The 21,375-nt window shown below is 44.2% G+C and overlaps 1 protein-coding gene across 1 annotated transcript in view; it reads left to right on the top strand.

Moving 5' to 3' along the window:
- LOC138852652 (uncharacterized) overlaps positions 1 to 21,375 on the top strand; it is a 178,194-nt gene that overhangs the window by 152,605 nt on the left and 4,214 nt on the right. The window contains exons 4-5 of the mRNA XM_070084739.1: positions 1,820 to 1,956; positions 6,741 to 6,987. Coding sequence (XP_069940840.1) covers positions 1,820 to 1,956; positions 6,741 to 6,987 — 384 coding nt within the window. The remainder of the gene's footprint in view (positions 1 to 1,819; positions 1,957 to 6,740; positions 6,988 to 21,375) is intronic.

The raw sequence follows: 21,375 nt of genomic DNA, 5'->3' as shown, positions 1-21,375 counted from the left end.
TTTTCCAATGCTGTGTAAAGCAGATCTAGCATTTTTATGATTGCATCATTAGTGCTTTTATTTTTCCTGAATCCAAATTGGCAGGGGTTGAGTATGTTTTGTGCCGTTATAAATGAATATAGTCTCCTGTGCACGAGTTTCTCAAAGATTTTGGATAGCAATGGTAAGTTTGATATTGGCCTATAGTTGTTTAAGTCTGTAGGGTCACCACCTTTATGTATTGGTGTAACCCTTGCCATCTTGAGTAGTTTCGGGAAGGTGCTAGTTTCTAGTGGCTTGTTAAAAAGTAATGAAATAGCATGCGAAAGGACATGGGCCGTTCGCTTGTACAGTAATGGTGGGACATGAGACAGATTCCCTGAGTTATTTTTAAGAGACTTTATAATCTCGGTGACTTCCGTGGGCTCAGTTGGTGCAAGATAGAAGGAATTTGGGAAATTCCCATCTAGGTAGTCCCTGGCATGGGCATTAGTATGTGGGATTTTATTGGCGAGATTAGATCCTATGGTTGAGAAGAAGTCGTTTATCTTGTTAGCTGTGTCAGTGGGATGTAGCGGTGTTTCATTAGGTTTAGTTAGGACAATATTCTTGGGTTTTTTCAGTTTGTGGGTCCCTAGAATCTGAGAGAGTGTTTCCCAGGTCTTTTTTATATCTCCTCTAGTGTCAGTGAATCTACTGGAGTAGTATAGTTGTTTGGCTTTCTTCATTACGTTGGTGAGAACTGATGAATAGTGTTTAAGAATATCTTTGTGTATTAAGCCCTGTCTATATTGCTTTTCATATTGGTGTTTCTTGTCAATGGATTTCAGAACGGTGCTGGTTAGCCATGGGCAACCAAGCTGTTTGTTTGTGCTGTACCTGTACTCTACTGTGTTGTACCTGTACTCTACTAACTGTGTTGTACCTGTACTCTACTAACTGTGTTGTACCTGTACTCTACTGTGTTGTACCTGTACTCTACTAACTGTGTTGTACCTGTACTCTACTGTGTTGTACCTGTACTCTACTAACTGTGTTGTACCTGTACTCTACTGTGTTGTACCTGTACTCTACTGTGTTGTACCTGTACTCTACTGTGTTGTACCTGTACTCTACTGTGTTGTACCTGTACTCTACTAACTGTGTTGTACCTGTACTCTACTAACTGTGTTGTACCTGTACTCTACTGTGTTGTACCTGTACTCTACTAACTGTTGTACCTGTACTCTACTAACTGTGTTGTACCTGTACTCTACTAACTGTGTTATACCTGTACTCTACTATGTTGTACCTGTACTCTACTGTGTTGTACTTGTACTCTACTAACTGTTGTACCTGTACTCTACTAACTGTGTTGTACCTGTACTATACTGTGTTGTACCTGTACTATACTGTGTTGTACCTGTACTATACTGTGTTGTACCTGTACTCTACTAACTGTGTTGTACCTGTACTCTACTGTGTTGTACCTTTACTCTACTAACTGTGTTGTACCTGTACTCTACTGTGTCGTACCTGTACTCTACTGTGGTGTACCTGTACTATACTGTGTTGTACCTGTACTATACTGTGTTGTACCTGTACTCTACTGTGTTGTACCTGTACTCTACTGTGTTATACCTGTACTCTACTAACTGTGTTGTACCTGTACTCTACTGTGTTGTACCTGTACTCTACTGTGTTATACCTGTACTCTACTAACTGTGTTGTACCTGTACTCTACGGTGTTATACCTGTACTCTACTGTGTTGTACCTGTACTCTACTGTGTCGTACCTGTACTCTACTAACTGTGTTGTACCTGTACTCTCCACAACCATGTGTTGGCTGTGGTGGTACAGAGTTGCCTGAGAGTGCACCAGTGCTAGAGGGAGCCAGAACCACCTACCAGCTGGGAGATAGAGTCGTCCTCAACTGTACTTCCATGTTATCCCAGCCAGCTGCTTCCCTAGAGTGGTACATCAACGACCAGCTGGTGGTGAGTGTTTCTACTGTGTTCTGTAGCAGTGTAAGATTGTGTTTTGTAGCGTCTGTAAGTCTTATGCTGTGTTATATAGCTTCTTTAGTAGCCTCCCTTGAGTGTAGTATCAACAGTCAGTATAGCATCGTGATATGTGTGAGCTGAGGTATACATCTCTATGTAAACTCACTGACAGCCACTGACAGCCAAAATCTCTGCCATATGTTACAGACAGAATGATATACTCCTAGCATCTATATTCTCTCAGGTATAGAGAGAACAACAGTTAGAGAATGTGTTAGCATTGCTATAAAACTAAATGTATCTTTGGTGTGGGAGCTGTTGGTACGTGATTCATAGAAAAATATTATTATAATTTTGATTTTGATTCTCCTGCTTTCATTTGGCACGAATTATCGTAGTCCAATCCGTCCCAGTCACTTGTAATCACGACTCCCAATCACAAAAATTACTTAAAACTAAATAAGAATGTCACTGAATAAAGGAACGGAGACCTTAAAAGAAAACATTTTGCAGGTAACTGAGGAAATATTCCCAGGAAATAATTAACTGTAGCTACCTTTGGAGGTGAAAAAAAAGCATTGCAATAAAAGCTTATCATTTGTTATCGCAAAAATATCAAAAGCATTCATAAAATTTCACTACTGGTATTTACAGAATGTTTCAACAATGACAACAAAAAAAGTTGAAAGCAAGTGGACAATGCAGTTTTTCGTACTTATGTTTAAAAAAACGTTTTTTTTAATTACTTACATTGTGCGTTTTTTTTTCATAATGGGTTTAGTTAAAACACATCCATAAATATGCATCAAAGAGAATTGGATTTTAGTTAGTCAAAAGAAGTGATCTGACGTAGCTGAGATGCCCAACCTGGAGGTCACATGGGTAGGCTGACCCATGACTGGGGGTCACATGGGTAGGCTGACCCATGACTGGGGGTCACATGGGTAGGCTGACCCATGACTGGGGGTCACATGGGTAGGCTGACCCATGACTGGGGGTCACATGGGTAGGCTGACCCCATGACTGGGGGTCACATGGGTAGGCTGACCCATGACTGGGGGTCACATGGGTAGACTGACCAATGACTGGGGGTCACATGGGTAGGCTGACCCATGACTGGGGGTCACATGGGTAGGCTGACCCATGACTGGGGGTCACATGGGTAGGCTGACCCATGACTGGGGGTCACATGGGTAGGCTGACCCATGACTGGGGGTCACATGGGTAGGCTGACCCATGACTGGGGGTCACATGGGTAGGCTGACCCATGACTGGGGGTCACATGGGTAGGCTGACCCATGACTGGGGGTCACATGGGTAGGCTGACCCATGACTGGGGGTCACATGGGTAGGCTGACCCATGACTGGGGGTCACATGGGTAGGCTGACCCATGACTGGGGGTCACATGGGTAGGCTGATCCATGACTAGGGGTCACATGGGTAGGCTGACCCATGACTGGGGGTCACATGGGTAGACTGACCAATGACTGGGGGTCACATGGGTAGGCTGACCCATGACTGGGGGTCACATGGGTAGGCTGACCCATGACTGGGGGTCACATGGGTAGGCTGACCCATGACTGGGGGTCACATGGGTAGGCTGACCAATGACTGGGGGTCACATGGGTAGACTGACCCCATGACTAGGGGTCACATGGGTAGGCTGACCCATGACTGGGGGTCACATGGGTAGACTGACCAATGACTGGGGGTCACATGGGTAGGCTGACCCATGACTGGGGGTCACATGGGTAGGCTGACCCATGACTAGGGGTCACATGGGTAGGCTGACCCATGACTGGGGGTCACATGGGTAGGCTGAATCATGACTGGGGGTCACATGGGTAGGCTGACACATGACTGGGGGTCACATGGGTAGGCTGACCCATGACTGGGGGTCACATGGGTAGGCTGACCCATGACTAGGGGTCACATGGGTAGACTGACCAATGACTGGGGGTCACATGGGTAGGCTGACTCATGACTGTGGGTCACATGGGTAGGCTGACCCATGACTGGGGGTCACATGGGTAGGTTGACCCATGACTGGGGGTCACATGAGTAGGCTGACCCATGACTGGGGGTCACATGGGTAGGCTGACCCATGACTGGGGGTCACACGGGTAGGCTGACCCATGACTGGGGGTCACATGGGTAGGCTGACCCATGACTGGGGGTCACATGGGTAGGCTGACCCATGACTGGGGGTCACATGGGTAGACTGACCAATGACTGGGGGTCACATGGGTAGACTGACCAATGATTGGGGGTCACATGGGTAGACTGACCAATGATTGGGGGTCACATGGGTAGGCTGACCCATGACTGGGGGTCACATGGGTAGACTGACCAATGACTGGGGGTCACATGGGTAGACTGACCAATGATTGGGGGTCACATGGGTAGACTGACCAATGATTGGGGGTCACATGGGTAGACTGACCAATGACTGGAGGTAACATGGGTAGGCTGACCAATGACTGGAGGTCACATGGGTAGACTCACCAATGACTGGGGGTAACATGGGTAGGCTGACCAATGACTGGGGGTCACATGGGTAGACTGACCAATGATTGGGGGTCACATGGGTAGACTGACCAATGATTGGGGGTCACATGGGTAGGCTGACCCATGACTGGGGGTCACATGGGTAGGCTGACCCATGACTGGGGGTCACATGGGTCGGCTGACCCATGACTGGGGGTCACATGGGTAGGCTGACCCATGACTGGGGGTCACATGGGTAGGCTGACCCATGACTGGGGGTCAAATGGGTAGGCTGACCCATGACTGGGGGTCACATGGGTAGACTGACCAATGACTGGGGGTCACATGGGTAGACTGACCAATGATTGGGGGTCACATGGGTAGACTGACCAATGATTGGGGGTCACATGGGTAGACTGACCAATGACTGGAGGTAACATGGGTAGGCTGACCAATGACTGGGGGTAACATGGGTAGGCTGACCAATGACTGGGGGTCACATGGGTAGACTGACCAATGATTGGGGGTCACATGGGTAGACTGACCAATGATTGGGGGTCACATGGGTAGGCTGACCAATGACTGGGGGTCACATGGGTAGGCTGACCCCATGACTGTGGGGAGTTACACGGGTAGACTGACCCATGACTGGGGGTCACATGGGTAGACTGACCCATGACTGGGGGTCATATGGGTAGACTGACCCATGACTGGGGGTCATATGGGTAGACTGACCCATGACTGGAGGTCATATGGGTAGACTGACCCATGACTGGGGGTCATATGGGTAGACTGACCCATGACTGGGGGTCACATGGGTAGACTGACCCATGACTGGTGACTGACCGTACCAGTAATTTTGTACAAAACGTGTTGTGGTCTGGCAGGTTATTTCACTCTAAGTAGGCTTCTAATTCAGTGCCATCTGCTGATAGAAACAGCTTTCTGCAACACTTGCAATGTCTTTATATTCTTTCTTGACTTCCACAAAACACTTGCTAAAAGCATCGTGAATTCAAATGCGTTCTTACATAATTTACTCTGTTTTGTATTCTTATTTTTTTATATTACACAATATTACACAATATTACACAATATTACACAATATTACACAATATTACACAATATTACACAATATTACACAATATTACACAATACATGGAGGAGACGCAGTTGTGATGGTCAAGGTCCGCATACTGCCCGTGGGCCACTGCTTGTGTATCCCTGCTCTGCTCCAGCCCGTGGGTCACTGCTTGTGTATCCCTGCTCTGCTCCAGCCCGTGGGTCACTGCTTGTGTATCCCTGCTCTGCTCCAGCCCGTGGGTCACTGCTTGTGTATCCCTGTTCTGCTCCAGCCCGTGGGTCACTGCTTGTGTATCCCTGTTCTGCTCCAGCCCGTGGACCACTGCTTGTGTATCCCTGCTCTGCTCCAGCCCGTGGACCACTGCTTGTGTATCCCTGCTCTGCTCCAGCCCGTGGACCACTGCTTGTGTATCCCTGCTCTGCTCCAGCCCGTGGGCCACTGCTTGTGTATCCCTGCTCTGCTCCAGCCCGTGGGCCACTGCTTGTGTATCCCTGCTCTGCTCCAGCCCGTGGGCCACTGCTTGTGTATCCCTGCTCTGCTCCAGCCCGTGGGCCACTGCTTGTGTATCCCTGCTCTGCTCCAGCCCGTGGGCCACTGCTTGTGTATCCCTGCTCTGCTCCAGCCCGTGGGCCACTGCTTGTGTATCCCTGCTCTGCTCCAGCCCGTGGGCCACTGCTTGTGTATCCCTGCTCTGCTCCAGCCCGTGGACCACTGCTTGTGTATCCCTGCTCTGCTCCAGCCCGTGGGCCATTGCTTGTGTATCCCTGCTCTGCTCCAGCCCGTGGGCCACTGCTTGTGTATCCCTGCTCTGCTCCAGTCCGTGGGCCACCGCTTAGGTATCCCTGCTCTGCTCCAGTCCGTGGGCCACCGCTTAGGTATCCCTGCTCTGCTCCAGTCCGTGAGTCACTGCTTGGGTATCCCTGCTCTGCTCCAGCCGGCGGGCCACCGCCTGAGTATCTCTGCTCTGCTCCTCCACTGTTCCATCGTAGTTGTCTCCTATAATACTGTTATCAAAGCAGAATCATGAGTAGAAACTTTGAAAGTTTCTGGTGTTGTCCCACAGACAGTCACAGTCACAGTCACAGTCACAGTCACAGTCACAGTCACAGTCACAGTCACAGTCACAGTCACAGTCACAGTGCCTGAGGCAGTACAAGGACACCTAGTGTTACAGTGTTACAGCAAGAACCTGATCCTCTCCTACAGACACAGTCACGGTACCTGAAGCAGTACAAGCCGCACAAGGAGCCGGATGATCTTGAGACAGCCGTATTGGGCTTGACCTTCGTCACCAGACGTAGTCACTTCCCCAAGGGTGAGATGCGTCTTAAGTGCGTCGCCAAGATAGCTACAGTGTACTTCCAGTCTCAAGAGACTTCTGTCATTGAGACTGGCTTCTTGCCCCGCACCCAGGCAGAGGGACGCCGACACTCTGACCACTTCTTCTTCTTCGGTAAGTGGCAAGTGTCAGAAGCACTCGTTCAGGATAAGATTTTGTGAGCCTCATTGAAAAGTGGGATTTTGTTCACTTAGTTCTGCTACTTTTGTCTCACTTAAATTATAATTTTTATTGTTTTGGCGTTTTTATGTCTCATTTTATGAGAAACATTAAAAATTTGGGTTATTTAATACAGGCTTGATCCTCCTGGGGATCAAATCTCCAGTCATTAAGTTTCCTGCCGTTGGTGTTCATACAGTGTACTTACACTTATTTTCCCGAACTTCAGTTATGTGTTTTTATTCGTTTTTTTTTTCAAGTAGGATTGTCTTGATAATTATGATGAAGCTGCTCTAGAGTAATTCTTATCTTCTACAGGTAGTGGAGCCTACAGGAGCAGTGCTTGGTGGTGGTGGTGGTTGGTTGTGGTGGTGGCCCTAGGCTTCAGTCATCAACAATTAGACTGTTGGTGTTAGCCGCACTTCTCTGCGTCATGACTGATAGCCCCATCAATCCTCCACAAATCAAAACACCGTAGGGCAGCCTGTACCCATTATCGTTAGTTATTTTCTTACTTTACATAAATCATCCACCTATCTCAGTGGACTAGTCGATACTGTAATGCTTCACCGGTCCTCATCTAACTATGTTCAGAGTAAGGAAACACTTGTCCTGTTTCCTGACTAACAAAACACCACCACAAACCAGCAGGTAAAAGAAATCCTTCAGCTACGAGCCCATAAGTAATATCCTTACTGTTAGCAAGAATTTTGCATATGATTAATATTTTGCTGTTATGACTGAAGTTATCTTATATTATCTTAAGTTGGCGCCGACGTAACCTAAATGGTAAATATAAAATCTTACTTTTTATGCAAAATGTGCCTGGTCACAGACCGGGCCGCGGGGGCGTTGACCCCCGGAACTCTCTCCAGGTAAACTCTCTCTCTCCAGGTAAACTATCAGTCCCAGCCACAGCTCTTAGCGAGTAGAATAACAGCGCTCCTAGCAGCATTGCTCAGCACCTAGACTGATTGAAAAAAAATTTTAAAGACATTCCTCACTCTTATACAATATGTGTTGCTGTCATATACCCAGAATTGGTCATGAAAAAAATAATAATAGTTACCCATCACCCCACTTCTAGGCTCCTCCATTATAACAAGTCTCAGATTTTTGAGTTTATTAATTCCCAACATTTTTTTTTTATAAGGAATCAATTTATTTGTTATATATCATTCAGTTTTTCATAACGTGTACTTTTTTTTATCTCAGATGTCCACTTAATAATTTGTGTAACATTTATTTATATCTGAATTTGTTCATTGTGGATGTGATGTTACCATTCGTTCAATGCTTGTATATACTATATTATATGTTTGCAAAACATTCTATATTGTAGAAGTTGTTTGATTAGAGTAGTAATTATATAGAAAAACTGGTAGGTCGCGTTTTTGTTTTGTTTTATGATTAAAAACAATAGATCTTGATTTGATAGGAAAATAACCAAGAGTTTTATTAACCCATCTTTTCTGTCATAAAGTTCACGAATATATATATATATATATATATATATATATATATATATATATATATATATATATATATATATATATATATATATATATATATATATATATATTCAACAATTCGGCCGTCTCCCACCGAGGCAGGGTGACCCAAAGAGAAAGAAAATCCCCAAAAAGAAAATACTTTCATCATCATTCAACACTTTCACCTCACTCACACATAATCACTGTTTTTGCAGAGGTGCCTAGAATACAACAGTTTAGAAGTATATATGTATAAAAATACACAATATATCCCTCCAAACTGCCAATATCCCAAACCCCTCCTTTAGAGTGCAGGCATTGTACTTCCCATTTCCAGGACTCAAGTCCGGTTATATAAAATAACCGGTTTCCCTGAATCCCTTCACTAAATATTACCCTGCTCACACTCCAACAGATCGTCAGGTTCCAAATACCATTCATCTCCATTCACTCCTATCTAACACGCTCACGCACGCTTGCTTGAAGTCCAAACCCCTCGCCCACAACACCACCTTTACCCTCTCCCTCCAACCTTTTCGAGGACGACCCCTACCCTGTCTTCCTTCCCTTACAGATTTATCCGCTCTCCATGTCATTCTACTGTGATCCATTCTCTCTAAATGACCAAACCACCTCAACAACCCCTCTTCAGCCCTCTAATACTTTTATTAACTCCACACCTTCTCCTAATTTCCACACTCCTAATTTTCTGCATAATATTTACACCACACATTGCCCTTAGACAGGACATCTCCACTGCCTCCAACCGTCTCCTCGCTGCTGCATTTACCACCCAAGCTTCACACCCATATAAGAGTGTTGATACTACTATACTTTCATACACTCCTTTCTTTGCCTCCATAGATAACATTTTTTGCCTCCACATATACCTCAATGCACCACTCACCTTTTTTTCCTTCATCAATTCTATGATTAACCTCATCCTTCATAAATCCATCCGCTGACACGTCAACTCCCAAATATCTGAAAACATTCACTTCTTCCATACTTTTCCTCCCCAATTTCATATCCATTTTTTCTTTATCTAAAAAATCATTTGATACTCTCATCACCTTACTCTTTTCTATGTTCACTTTCAACTTTCTACCTTTACACACATTCCCAAATTCGTCCACTAACCTTTGCATTTTTTCTTTAGAATCTCCCATAAGCACAGTATCATCAGCAAAAAGTAACTGTGTCACTCCCCATTTTGTATTTAATTCCCCATAATTTAATCCCATCCCTCTCCCTAACACCCTAGCATTTACTTCTTTTACAACCCCATCTATAAATATATTAAACAACCATGGTGACATTACACATCCCTGTCTAAGACCTATTTTTACCAGGAAGTAGTCTCCCTCTCTTCTACACACCCTAACCTTAGCCTCACTATCCTCATAAAAACTCTTTACAGCATTTAGTAACTTACCACCTATTCCATACACTTACAACATCTGCCACATTGCTCCCCTATCCACTCTATCATATGCCTTTTCTAAATCCATAAATGCAATAAAAACTTCCTTACCTTTATCTAAATACTGCTCACATATATGCTTCAATTTAAACACTCGATCTACACATCCCCTACCCACTCTAAAGCCTCCTTGCTCATCTGCAATTCTACATTCTGTCTTGCCTCTAATTCTTTCAATTATAACCCTACCGTACACTTGTCCAGGTATACTCAGTAAACTTATTCCTCTATAATTTTTACAATATCTTTTGTCCCCCTTCCCTTTATATAAAGGGACTATACACGCTCTCCGCCAATCCCTAGGTACCTTCCCCTCTTTCATACATTTATTAAACAAAAATACCAACCACTCCAACACTATATCCCCCCCTGCTTTTAACATTTTTGTCACGATCCCGTCAGTTCCAGCTGCTTTGCCCCCTTTCATTCTACGTAATGCCTCACGCACCTCCCCCACACTTACATTCTGCTCTTCTTCACTCCTTAAAGATAATATACCTCCCTGGCCAGTGCATGAAATAACCGCCTCCCTTTCTTCGTCGACATTCAAAAGTTCCTCAAAATATTCTCGCCATCTACCCAAAACCTCCATCTCCCCATCTACTAACTCCCCTTCTCTGTTTTTAACTGACAAATCCATTCATTCCCTAGGCTTTCTTAACTTGTTTAACTCACTCCAAAAATTTTTCTTATTTTCATTAAAATTCCTTGACAGTACCTCTCCCACTCTATCATCCGCTCTCCTTTTGCACTCTTTTACCCCTCTCTTCACCTTTCTTTTACTCTCCATATACTCTACTCTTCTTATAACACTTCTGCTTTGAAAATACCTCTCATAAGCTACCTTTTTCTCTTTTATCAAACCCTTTACTTCATCATTCCACCAATTACTCCTCTTTCCTCCTGCACCCACCCTCCTATAACCACAAACTTCTGCCCCACATTCTAATACTGCATTTTTAAAACTATTCCAACCCTCTTCAATCCCCCCACTACTCATACCTGCACCAGCCCACCTTTCTGCCAATAGTTGTTTATATTTCACCCGAACTTCCTCCTCCCTTAGTTTATACACTTTCACCTCCCTCTTACTTGTTGTTGCCATTTTCCTCTTATCCCATCTACCTCTTACTCTAACTGTAGCTACAACTAGATAATGATCCGATACATCAGTTGCCCCTCTATAAATGTGTACATCCTGGAGCCTACCCATCAACCTTTTATTCACCAATACATAATCTAACGAACTACTTTCATTACGTGCTACATCATACCTTGTATATTTATTTATCCTCTTTTTCATAAAATATGTATTACTTATTACCAAACCTCTTTCTACACATAGCTCAATTAAAGGCTCCCCATTTTCATTTACTCCTGGCACCCCAAATTTACCTACTACTCCCTCCACAACATTTTTTCCCACTTCAGCATTAAAATCCCCAACCACAAGTACTCTCACACTTGGTTCAAAACTCCCCACGCAATTACTCAACATTTCCCAAAATCTCTCTCTCTCCTCTATACTTCTCTCTTCCCCAGGTGCATAAACGCTTACTATAACCCACTTCTCACATCCAACTTTTATTTTACTCCACACAATCCTTGAATTTATACATTTATAGTCCCTCTTTTCCTGCCATAGCTTATCCTTCAACATTATTGCTACTTCTTTAGCTCTAACTCTATTAGCAACCCCTGACCTAATCCCATTTATTCCTCTCCACTGAAACTCACCCACCCCCTTCAGCTTTGTTTCACATAATACATTGCTTTTTAACAAGTCACTAAAAACTAGCACTTTCCCGACACTACTCAAGATTGGAAGGGTTACAGCAATACATGAAGGTGGTGACCCTACAGACTTAAACAACTATAGGCCAATATCAAACTTACCATTGCTATCCAAAATCTTCGAGAAACTCGTGCACAGGAGACTATATTCATTTATAACGTCACAAAACATACTCAACCCCTCCCAATTTGGGTTCAGGAAAAATAAAAGCACTAATGATGCAATTATAAAAATGCTAGACCTGCTTTACACAGCATTGGAAAATAATGAATATCCGCTAGGAATTTTTATTGACCTAAGAAAAGCGTTTGACACAGTAGACCACGGCATCCTACTCCACAAACTTGACCACTATGGTATAAGAGATTTCGTTCGGATTTTTAACCCTGGAGGGTTAGCCACCCAGGATAACCCAAGAAAGTCAGTGCGTCATCGAGGACTGTCTAACTTATTTCCATTGGGGTCCTTAATCTTGTCCCCCAGGATGCGACCCACACCAGTCGACTAACACCAAGGTACCTATTTGCTGCTAGGTGAACAGGACAACAGGTGTAAGGAAACGTGTCGAAATGTTTCCACCCGCCGGGAATCGAACCCGGGCCCTCCGTGTGTGAAGCGGGAGCTTTAGCCACCAGGCCACTGGGCCATGCGCTTGCATATTTTAAATCCTACCTTTCTAATAGGTATCAGTATGTCACCATTAAAGACACAGCCTCATCAATGCGGCCACTTGATACTGGAGTTCTGCAGGGAAGTGTCCTTGGACCCCTGCTCTTCCTCATTTACATCAATGATCTTCCAACATATCCCAACACCTGAAACCAATTCTCTTTGCTGACGACACAACTTATGTCATCTCCCACCCTAATCTTGGCACCCTCAACACCATTGTTAACGAGGAGCTGCTCAAAATATCGACTTGGATGACAGCCAATAAACTTACACTTAACACTGCCAAAACTTACTATATTATGTTTGGTAGCAGAGCAGGTGCTGCGCAACTTTACATTAAGATCGACAACACTCTAATTGCCAGACATAATGAGGGCAAATTCCTTGGCCTATACCTCGACAACAACCTAAATTTCAGCACCCATGTCCAACACATAACAAAAAAAGTATCCAAAACGGTGGGGATCCTCTCCAAGATACGATACTACGTGCCGCAAACTGCCCTTCTCACACTATACCATTCACTTATATATCCATACCTCACCTATGCTATCTGTGCTTGGGGTTCAACTGCAGCAACACACCTAAAGCCAATAATAACCCAACAAAAAGCCGCAGTAAGAATAATCACTAAATCCCATCCCTGGCAACACCCCCCCCCTAAATCCCCCCCCCCCCCCCCCCACTCTTCATAGATCTAAACTTATTCCCTGTTCAGAACATCCACACTTACTACTGTGCAATCTATATCTACAGGACCTTAAATTCCAATATTAACCTTGACATAAAACCCTTTCTTGATAGTTGTGACAGGATCCACAGGCATCACACCAGACACAAACATCTTTATGACATTCCCCGTGTTCGACTAAACCTTTACAAAAATTCAATGTATTTCAAAGGACCTAAAATCTGGAACACCATACCTGAAAACTCTAGAACTGCAGACACATTCATCACTTTCAAAACTACAGTTAGAAAACATCTTATCTCCCTGATCCACCCCGACAACTAACTACATGATAACCCCCTTGTGGCTCACAATTACACTCACTCACCCACTGACTATAAACCCAGAAATACTAATCTTAATCTTAAAATAATAAATCCTAACTAGTCATAAGTTTGCCTATGATACTCCAATATAGACACCTTGTATTGTGCCAAAACAAAAGTATTCAAATTGCTAAACTCACAAGTTATGATGTGGTCACTTAGCCTTAATACCATAATCTGTAAGGATTTAATGTTAAGAATTAATCTAAGTCTGCTCGAAATGCCTAGCCATGCTAGGTGTCCTAGTGGCCCCCTCTGTAATTAGTATTTTATAACATGTAAACCACACAATACCCAAAACCTGTAAACCCCACATTGTAACCCTTATAGAGAATAAACTTGATTTGAATTGAATAAAGCCGGGATATCCAGCTTCTTCTCATTCATAACATCCAGTCATCTCTTTCTTATCATTTGAACAACATCCACGCACATTCAAACTTCCCACTTTGACAATTTTCTTATTATTCTTTTTGGTAACTTTTACAGAAAAAGGGGTTACTAGCCCATTGTTCCCGGCATTTTAGTTGACTTTTACAACACGCATGGCTTACGGAGGAAAGATTCTTATTCCACTTCCCCATGGATATAAAAGGAAAAGTAATTAGAACAAGAACTAAGATAAAATCAGAGAAAACTCAGATGAGTGTGTATAAATAAACGTGTATATGTGTGTTTAGTGTAACCTAAGTGTAAGTAGAAGTATCAAGACGCACCTGTAATCTTGTATATTTATGAGACAGGCAAAAGACACCAGCAATCCTACCATCATGTCAAACAATTACAGGCTTTCGTTTATACTCACTTGGCAGGACGGTAGTACCTCCCTGGGTGGTTACTGTCTACCAACCTACTACCTACATATATATATATATATATATATATATATATATATATATATATATATATATATATATATATATATATATATATATATATATATATATATATATATATATATATAAATATATATATAAAACTGGAGATTGTTCCGGGGGACAACACCCCCGCGGCCCAGTCCTAAACCAGGCCTCCTGGTGGATCAAAGCCTGATCAACCAATCTGTTACTACTGGCAGCAGTAACAGTGTAGCGCAAACGACAAAAAATCAATAGTTGAAATTGTGTATATCAAACTAGAATGAGGTGAGAGGTGTTGTAAACAGAGATTATTATTAATAGCAATAATAAAAATAATGATAATAATAAATACGATTTGATACACCGACAGTTATATATCTGTGTATTTACACTTGAGTTTGACCCCATTTTAGAGATTAAAATATTCATGACTGGTATGAAACAGGTTACACGCAGTCTTCATGAGGCTCGTGTAGTCGATAGGCTTTAAACTAGATTAACCAAGCAAGCAACCAGCACTGAAAATGATAATAGAGAGAGACTTTACATAACAGGGATTTATTCAGCGCGTTTTTATTAGAACGTTAACCATATCTGTATCCCAAAATTATTGGAACGTGGGCTCCAGCCTCTGTTTAGCCCCGCTAAAGTTGAAAACAAATTGAATCTGGTTGGCTCCCACTCGGAAAAATTCCCCTTCACACTCATAAAGTTGGGCAAACATTATTATAATAATAATAATAATGGGCAAACATTTGAAATCGGGCTGGTTCTCGCATGGAAAAATGACCCTCTGTGCCGTAGGCATTTTCATTGTATTAGACAGGCATAGGGTCGCTCTGCCGTCCCTCCTCATCACTCTGTTTACACCTGTGGACGTGTCTCATACTAGTATAATCTCTCGTATGTTTCTTGCTCCGTATTTGGATATTTTCATCACCTCTTCTCATTTCTGGATGTTAGTGATGCTAGGTGATCACAGGTGATGGTGCTGGTAGGTGATCACAGGTGATGGTGCTAGTAGGTGATCACAAGTGATGGTGCTGGAAGGTGATCGCAGGTGATGGTGCTGGTAGGTGATCGCAGGTGATGGTGCTGGTAGGTGATCGCAGGTGATGGTGTTGGTACGTGATCACAAGTGATGGAGCTGGAAGGTGATCACAGGTGATGGTGCTGGTAGGTGATCACAGGTGATGGTGCTGGTAGGTGATCACAAGTGATGGTGCTGGAAGGTGATCACAGGTGATGGTGCTGGTAGGTGATCGCAGGTGATGGTGCTGGTAGGTGATCGCAGGTGATGGTGCTGGTAGGTGATCACAAGTGATGGTGCTGGAAGGTGATCGCAGGTGATGGTGTTGGTAGGTGATCGCAGGTGATGGTGTTGGTAGGTGGTCACAAGTGATGGTGCTGGTAGGTGATCGCAGGTGATGGTGCTGGTAGGTGATCACAGGTGATGGTGCTGGTAGGTGATCACAGGCGATGGTGCTGATAGGTGATCGCAGGTGATGGTGCTGGTAGGTGATCGCAGGTGATGGTGCTGGTAGGTGATCACAGGTGATGGTGCTGGTAGGTGGTCACAGGTGATGGTGCTGGTAGGTGGTCACAAGTGATGGTGTCGGTAGGTGATCGCAGGTGATGGTGCTGGTAGGTGGTTACCAGCGATGGTGCTGGTAGGTGGTCACAAGTGACGGTGCTGGTAGGTGGTCACAAGTGATGGTGCTGGTACGTGGTCACAAGTGATGGTGCTGGTAGGTGCTCACAAGTGATGGTGCTGGTAGGTGGTCACAAGTGATGGTGCTGGTAGGTGGTCACAAGTGATGGTACTGGTAGGTGGTCACAAGTGATGGTGCTGGTAGGTGGTCACAAGTGATGGTGCTGGTAGGTGGTCACAAGTGATGGTGCTGGTAGGTGGTCACAAGTGATGGTGCTGGTAGGTGGTCACAAGTGATGGTGCTGGTAGGTGGTCACAAGTGATGGTGCTGGAAGGTGGTCACAAGTGATGGTGCTGGTAGGTGCTCACAAGTGATGGTGCTGGTAGGTGGTCACAAGTGATGGTGCTGGTAGGTGGTCACAAGTGATGGTGCTGGAAGGTGGTCACAAGTGATGGTGCTGGTAGGTGGTCACAAGTGATGGTGCTGGTAGGTGGTCACAAGTGATGGTGCTGGTAGGTGGTCACAAGTGATGGTGCTGATAGGTGGTCACAAGTGATGGTGCTGGTAGGTGATCACAAGTGATGGTGCTGGTAGGTGGTCACAAGTGATGGTTCTGGTAGGTGGTCACAAGTGATGGTTCTGGTAGGTGGTCACAAGTGATGGTGCTGGTAAGTGCTCACAAGTGATGGTGCTGGTAGGTGGTCACAAGTGATGGTGCTGGTAGGTGGTCACAAGTGATGGTGCTGGTAGGTGGTCACAAGTGATGGTGCTGGAAGGTGGTCACAAGTGATGGTGCTGGTAGGTGGTCACAAGTAATGGTGCTGGTAGGTGGTCACAAGTGATGGTGCTGGTAGGTGGTCACAAGTGATGGTGCTGGTAGGTGATCACAGGTGATGGTGCTGGTAGGTGCTCACAAGTGATGGTGCTGGTAGGTGGTCACAAGTGATGGTGCTGGTAGGTGCTCACAAGTGATGGTGCTGGTAGGTGGTCACAAGTGATGGTGCTGGTAGGTGGTCACAAGTGATGGTACTGGTAGGTGATCACAGGTGATGGTGCTGGTAGGTGCTCACAAGTGATGGTGCTGGAAGGTGGTCACAAGTGATGGTGCTGGTAGGTGCTCACAAGTGATGGTGCTGGTAGGTGGTCAAAAGTGATAGTGCTGGTAGGTGCTCACAAGTGATGGTGCTGGAAGGTGGTCACAAGTGATGGTGCTGGTAGGTGCTCACAAGTGATGGTGCTGGTAGGTGCTCACAAGTGATGGTGATGGTAGGTGCTCACAAGTGATGGTGCTGGTAGGTGCTCACAAGTGATGGTGCTGGTAGGTGCTCACAAGTGATGGTGCTGGTAGGTGCTCACAAGTGATGGTGATGGTAGGTGGTCACAAGTGATGGTGCTGGTAGGTGCTCACAAGTGATGGTGCTGGTAGGTGGTCACAAGTGATGGTGCTGGTAGGTGGTCACAAGTAATGGTGCTGGTAGGTGATAACAGGTAATGGTGCGATGTAATGTATCAAGAACTATACTATTTTTTGACGAAATAATGAGTTGTCCAAAAAAATATGTATACATTTCTTGGATTACTAATCTCTTATTTTTCACGTATTCATAAGATACACAGGTCAGTTTTACATAAAGCGCCGAGTTAAGGAACATAACTACCGCATTATGCGAGGTCTTACTATGACAATTACAATAATTTTATTAATGTTACCAGTATTGATCATTACGGCAAAAATAATAATAACCAAATATTTAAGTTAGTCATTGACCCCAGTGAGGCGGGCGTGCAGGCGCGTGGTTCAGTAGGTGAGAAGACGTTGCAGAAGGAGGACGTACGTCTAGTGACTCCAACGACATTTACGTCGTTACGTCATTCCAAACAGCTATTCTAAGCAGGCAAGTAAACAAACTGGATGACAAATAATTATATCTCACAATTAGTCATGCATCTCGACCTATACATAAGTTAGCTAGGTTGTAGTGTGACACCCCAAGCCTACGAGGTAATCATTTTGTGTTTGTTTATGTACGAGGATTGAAACTATGGTTCACTCGGCTGGAGAACTTGTTTAACCAGTGAACTGGTCGTTTTACGGCTGTTAATGTAGGCGGTGAGGATAGAGCTGAGTAATATATGTCACTCGTTACGTACAAGTAGCAACAGTAATAACAATGATAACTCCACTAGACTCAAACACAACTCCGTCACACGCAATTATGATAACTCCTGACATACTTGATAACTTACGTCATCAGATGCACATAACACGTCACTAGACGCGCACAACTTGAAGCGCGCGCACACACAACACGTCACCAGACGCACAACTTGAGATGCAGACATAATAAAGTGAGAGAGACCAGTCAAGACATGATGAAAAAGGAGAAAATTATTTAGATTTCTTACTTTCATTTGCAAATCCAATCTCTTTTGTTTTATAACTTGTGTAGAGCAGCCACACTCACCCGATATTTGCATCTCTCTCTCTCTCTCTCTCTCTCTCTCTCTCTCTCTCTCCCTCTCTCTCTCTCTCTCTCTCTCTCTCCCTCTCTCTCTCTCTCATCTCTCTCTCCATCTCTCTCTCCATCTCTCTCTCCATCTCTCTCTCCATCTCTCCCTCCATCTCTCCCTCCCTCCCTCTCCCTCCCTCTCTCCTCCCTCTCTCCCCTCCTCTCTCCCTCCCTCCTCTCCCTCCCTCCCCTCTCTCCCTCCCTCCCTCCTCTCTCCCTCCCTCTCTCTCCTCTCTCTCTCTCTCCCTCTCCTCTCCCTCTCTCCACTCTCCCTCTCTCTCTCTCCCTCTCTCTCTCTCTCTCTCTCTCTCCCTCTCTCTCTCCCTCTCTCTCCCTCTCTCTCTCTCCCTCTCTCTCTCTCTCTCTCTCTCTCTCTCTCTCTCTCTCTCTCTCTCTCTCTCTCTCTCTCTCTCTCTCTCTCTCTCTCTCTCTCTCTCTCTCTCTCTCTCTCTCTCTCTCTCTCTCTCTCTCTCTCTCTCCCACATATTTACAGGTTCTCTCTCCCCTCCCCCTTCCTCCTTCCTTTTTGTGTATCTTGTGCTGTTGACTGTAAAATAAAATATTTTAACAGTTTTCTCACAGCTTAGCCATCTCTGTCTTAATGGCTTTTATAATTACCGAGGTGTCTGTAGGAACCTCGGGGAATTTTTAGAAGTTTTGGCACAATGTTTATTTTTAAACTGACGCTGTTTATTTTAACTTGGTATGAGAGTATTTATTTGTGTTGAGTGTTTATGTTCGTTGCTTTTGTAAATTTTATCTTTGTTGTTATTGTGTTTCATGATAATTTTATGGTAATGAAAGCTGGGTGACCTACCAGGTCAAAGTGCTCAGTAAGTCACTGCTAGAACCACTACTACTACTATCTCTTCTCTCTTCTCTTTCCTCTTCTCCCATCTTTTCTCGCTCCCCACTCTTGTCTCCCCTTTCCCCCCGCCCTCAAGGTAGGTTCCTTGACGCTGGTGAGGGGCTCTTGATCTAGGGAAGTGGATTTGTGCTCCGGTTCCCTGAATTGAGCCTGAATACCTTCCATCCCCCCCACATGCGCTGTATAATCCTACAGGTTTAGCGCTCCCCCGTGATTATAATTCTCCCCTCCCGTCCTCTCTCTCTTCTTTCTAAGTCTTCTTTCTCCTATCTCCCCTCCCCTCTCCCTCTCTTCCCTCTCCTATCCTTCTCTTCCCTCCTTCCAACTCTCCCTTCTCCTTCCGTCCTACTCCCCCTCCAGCTCTCCCCCCTCCGACTCCCCCCCTTCCCCTCCCCCTCAACACAGATGTAATGGATACAGTACAAAAGTTACTCTTGAGAATTGTTCAGGTTTATGACAATTCCGTATTTATTTAGAAAGTTGAAAGTCAGTCTTGATAAAAGTTTAAGTTGATGGAATACATTGAACACGAAGCTGGAGTTTGTGGCGCTGACAGTAATGTAAATACACCACCTTGCTAGTAGGCTTGTAATTCTAATTCGTCCAGCTGAAGTCAACTTTTTTTTTTTACCTATTTTCAGAGCAAATGTCTGGATGTGCGTTGTTTAGGATACGTTAGATCGTCGTCTGTTAACAAAAAAATAATTATATACTGTAATGCCAGTAAAAACAATTATAAGTAAAGGTGTTTACTTTTCAAACTCTAACATAAACCGGAGACACTGTCAAATAATCATGCTTTAAGTTCACTGCTTGTGAACGAAACGTCGTATACTACCATTAAAGTTCTTAAGAGCTGTTTTAGTCACTACTTATCAGCTGTTGCCACAATTTCGAGAAATTCGTCTAGCTAAGAACGTTTCGCTCTAAGTGGAGATTTATAGTCAAAACTTTAGCCCTACCCTGAGCGAAACATTACCTCAATGAAAGCTGGTTCTGATATGTATTGTTTCTAATAGTTTCCTCAATATTGGCAGCACGCCATTTGGTTCATGTGGATTTAGCGCTTCCCCGTGAATATAATAATTATAATTATTAGTTTAAAGTTTCGGAATAGGAGCAATAACTCTGAAGGTCTTCCAGAATGTCTTGCAAGAATGGCCGGAAAGCAACATTTCCCCTATAAAAACGAAATTGATTAGTCCTTTCGTCAGTGTTGCTCCATTTTCATCATCATAATTGTGTCCGTAAAAGTGTACCTTGATTGCAAGTGTTCCGGTGTGTGCAGCACAACGTTGTGCAGGCTCCAGGCAGCTCTTCATCCCACTAATGCAATGGATGCTGCCTCGCATTTGGTAATTCATGAGCCATTTGCTCAGCGAATTTCAAGATTGAAGTATAAAAGTTCAAACGGCATTATTATACGACATGATTCTTTGTAGCTCTCTGACTTATCTTTTTCAGAAGTCTTGCTCAATCGCTCAGTATGCGGTCACTCATTCAGTTACTTATCAGATCCAAGTGACAAACATTTATACTATTATAGCATCACTCTGGAGGTGACCAAGATCACACGGGCACCCACCAACACTCTTCCCTCTCCACCCATACCTCCCATACGCGTGCTCTTATTCTTTCATATACTTTAAAATGCACCAAACATTTCTAAGCTGCATCCTTAATTTCCTTCCGTCCTAAAACCAACCATTCTCGCTACTCCCCTTCCCCCCCGTTATCAACCTGTATAATGCCTCACCCACTTCATTGACTCCTGGAACACCTAACACCATTCATATGACCTTACGCTATCCAGGAAACATGCGCTCCTATTTTATCATCTGTGCTCAATAACTTTTAAATATATTACTTATATCACTAAACTCCTCTTAGCTCCTTATTCAACATCTTACAACTTTAAAGTTTTACCCCTGGTATTTCACCATATTTATTGGGG

The sequence above is a fragment of the Cherax quadricarinatus genome, chromosome 13 (assembly GCF_038502225.1).
Source record: "Cherax quadricarinatus isolate ZL_2023a chromosome 13, ASM3850222v1, whole genome shotgun sequence".
NCBI classification, from domain to species: Eukaryota; Metazoa; Arthropoda; class Malacostraca; order Decapoda; family Parastacidae; genus Cherax; species Cherax quadricarinatus.
Note: the sequence above shows the minus strand (reverse complement) of the source record. Positions and strands in the feature narration are given on the sequence as shown.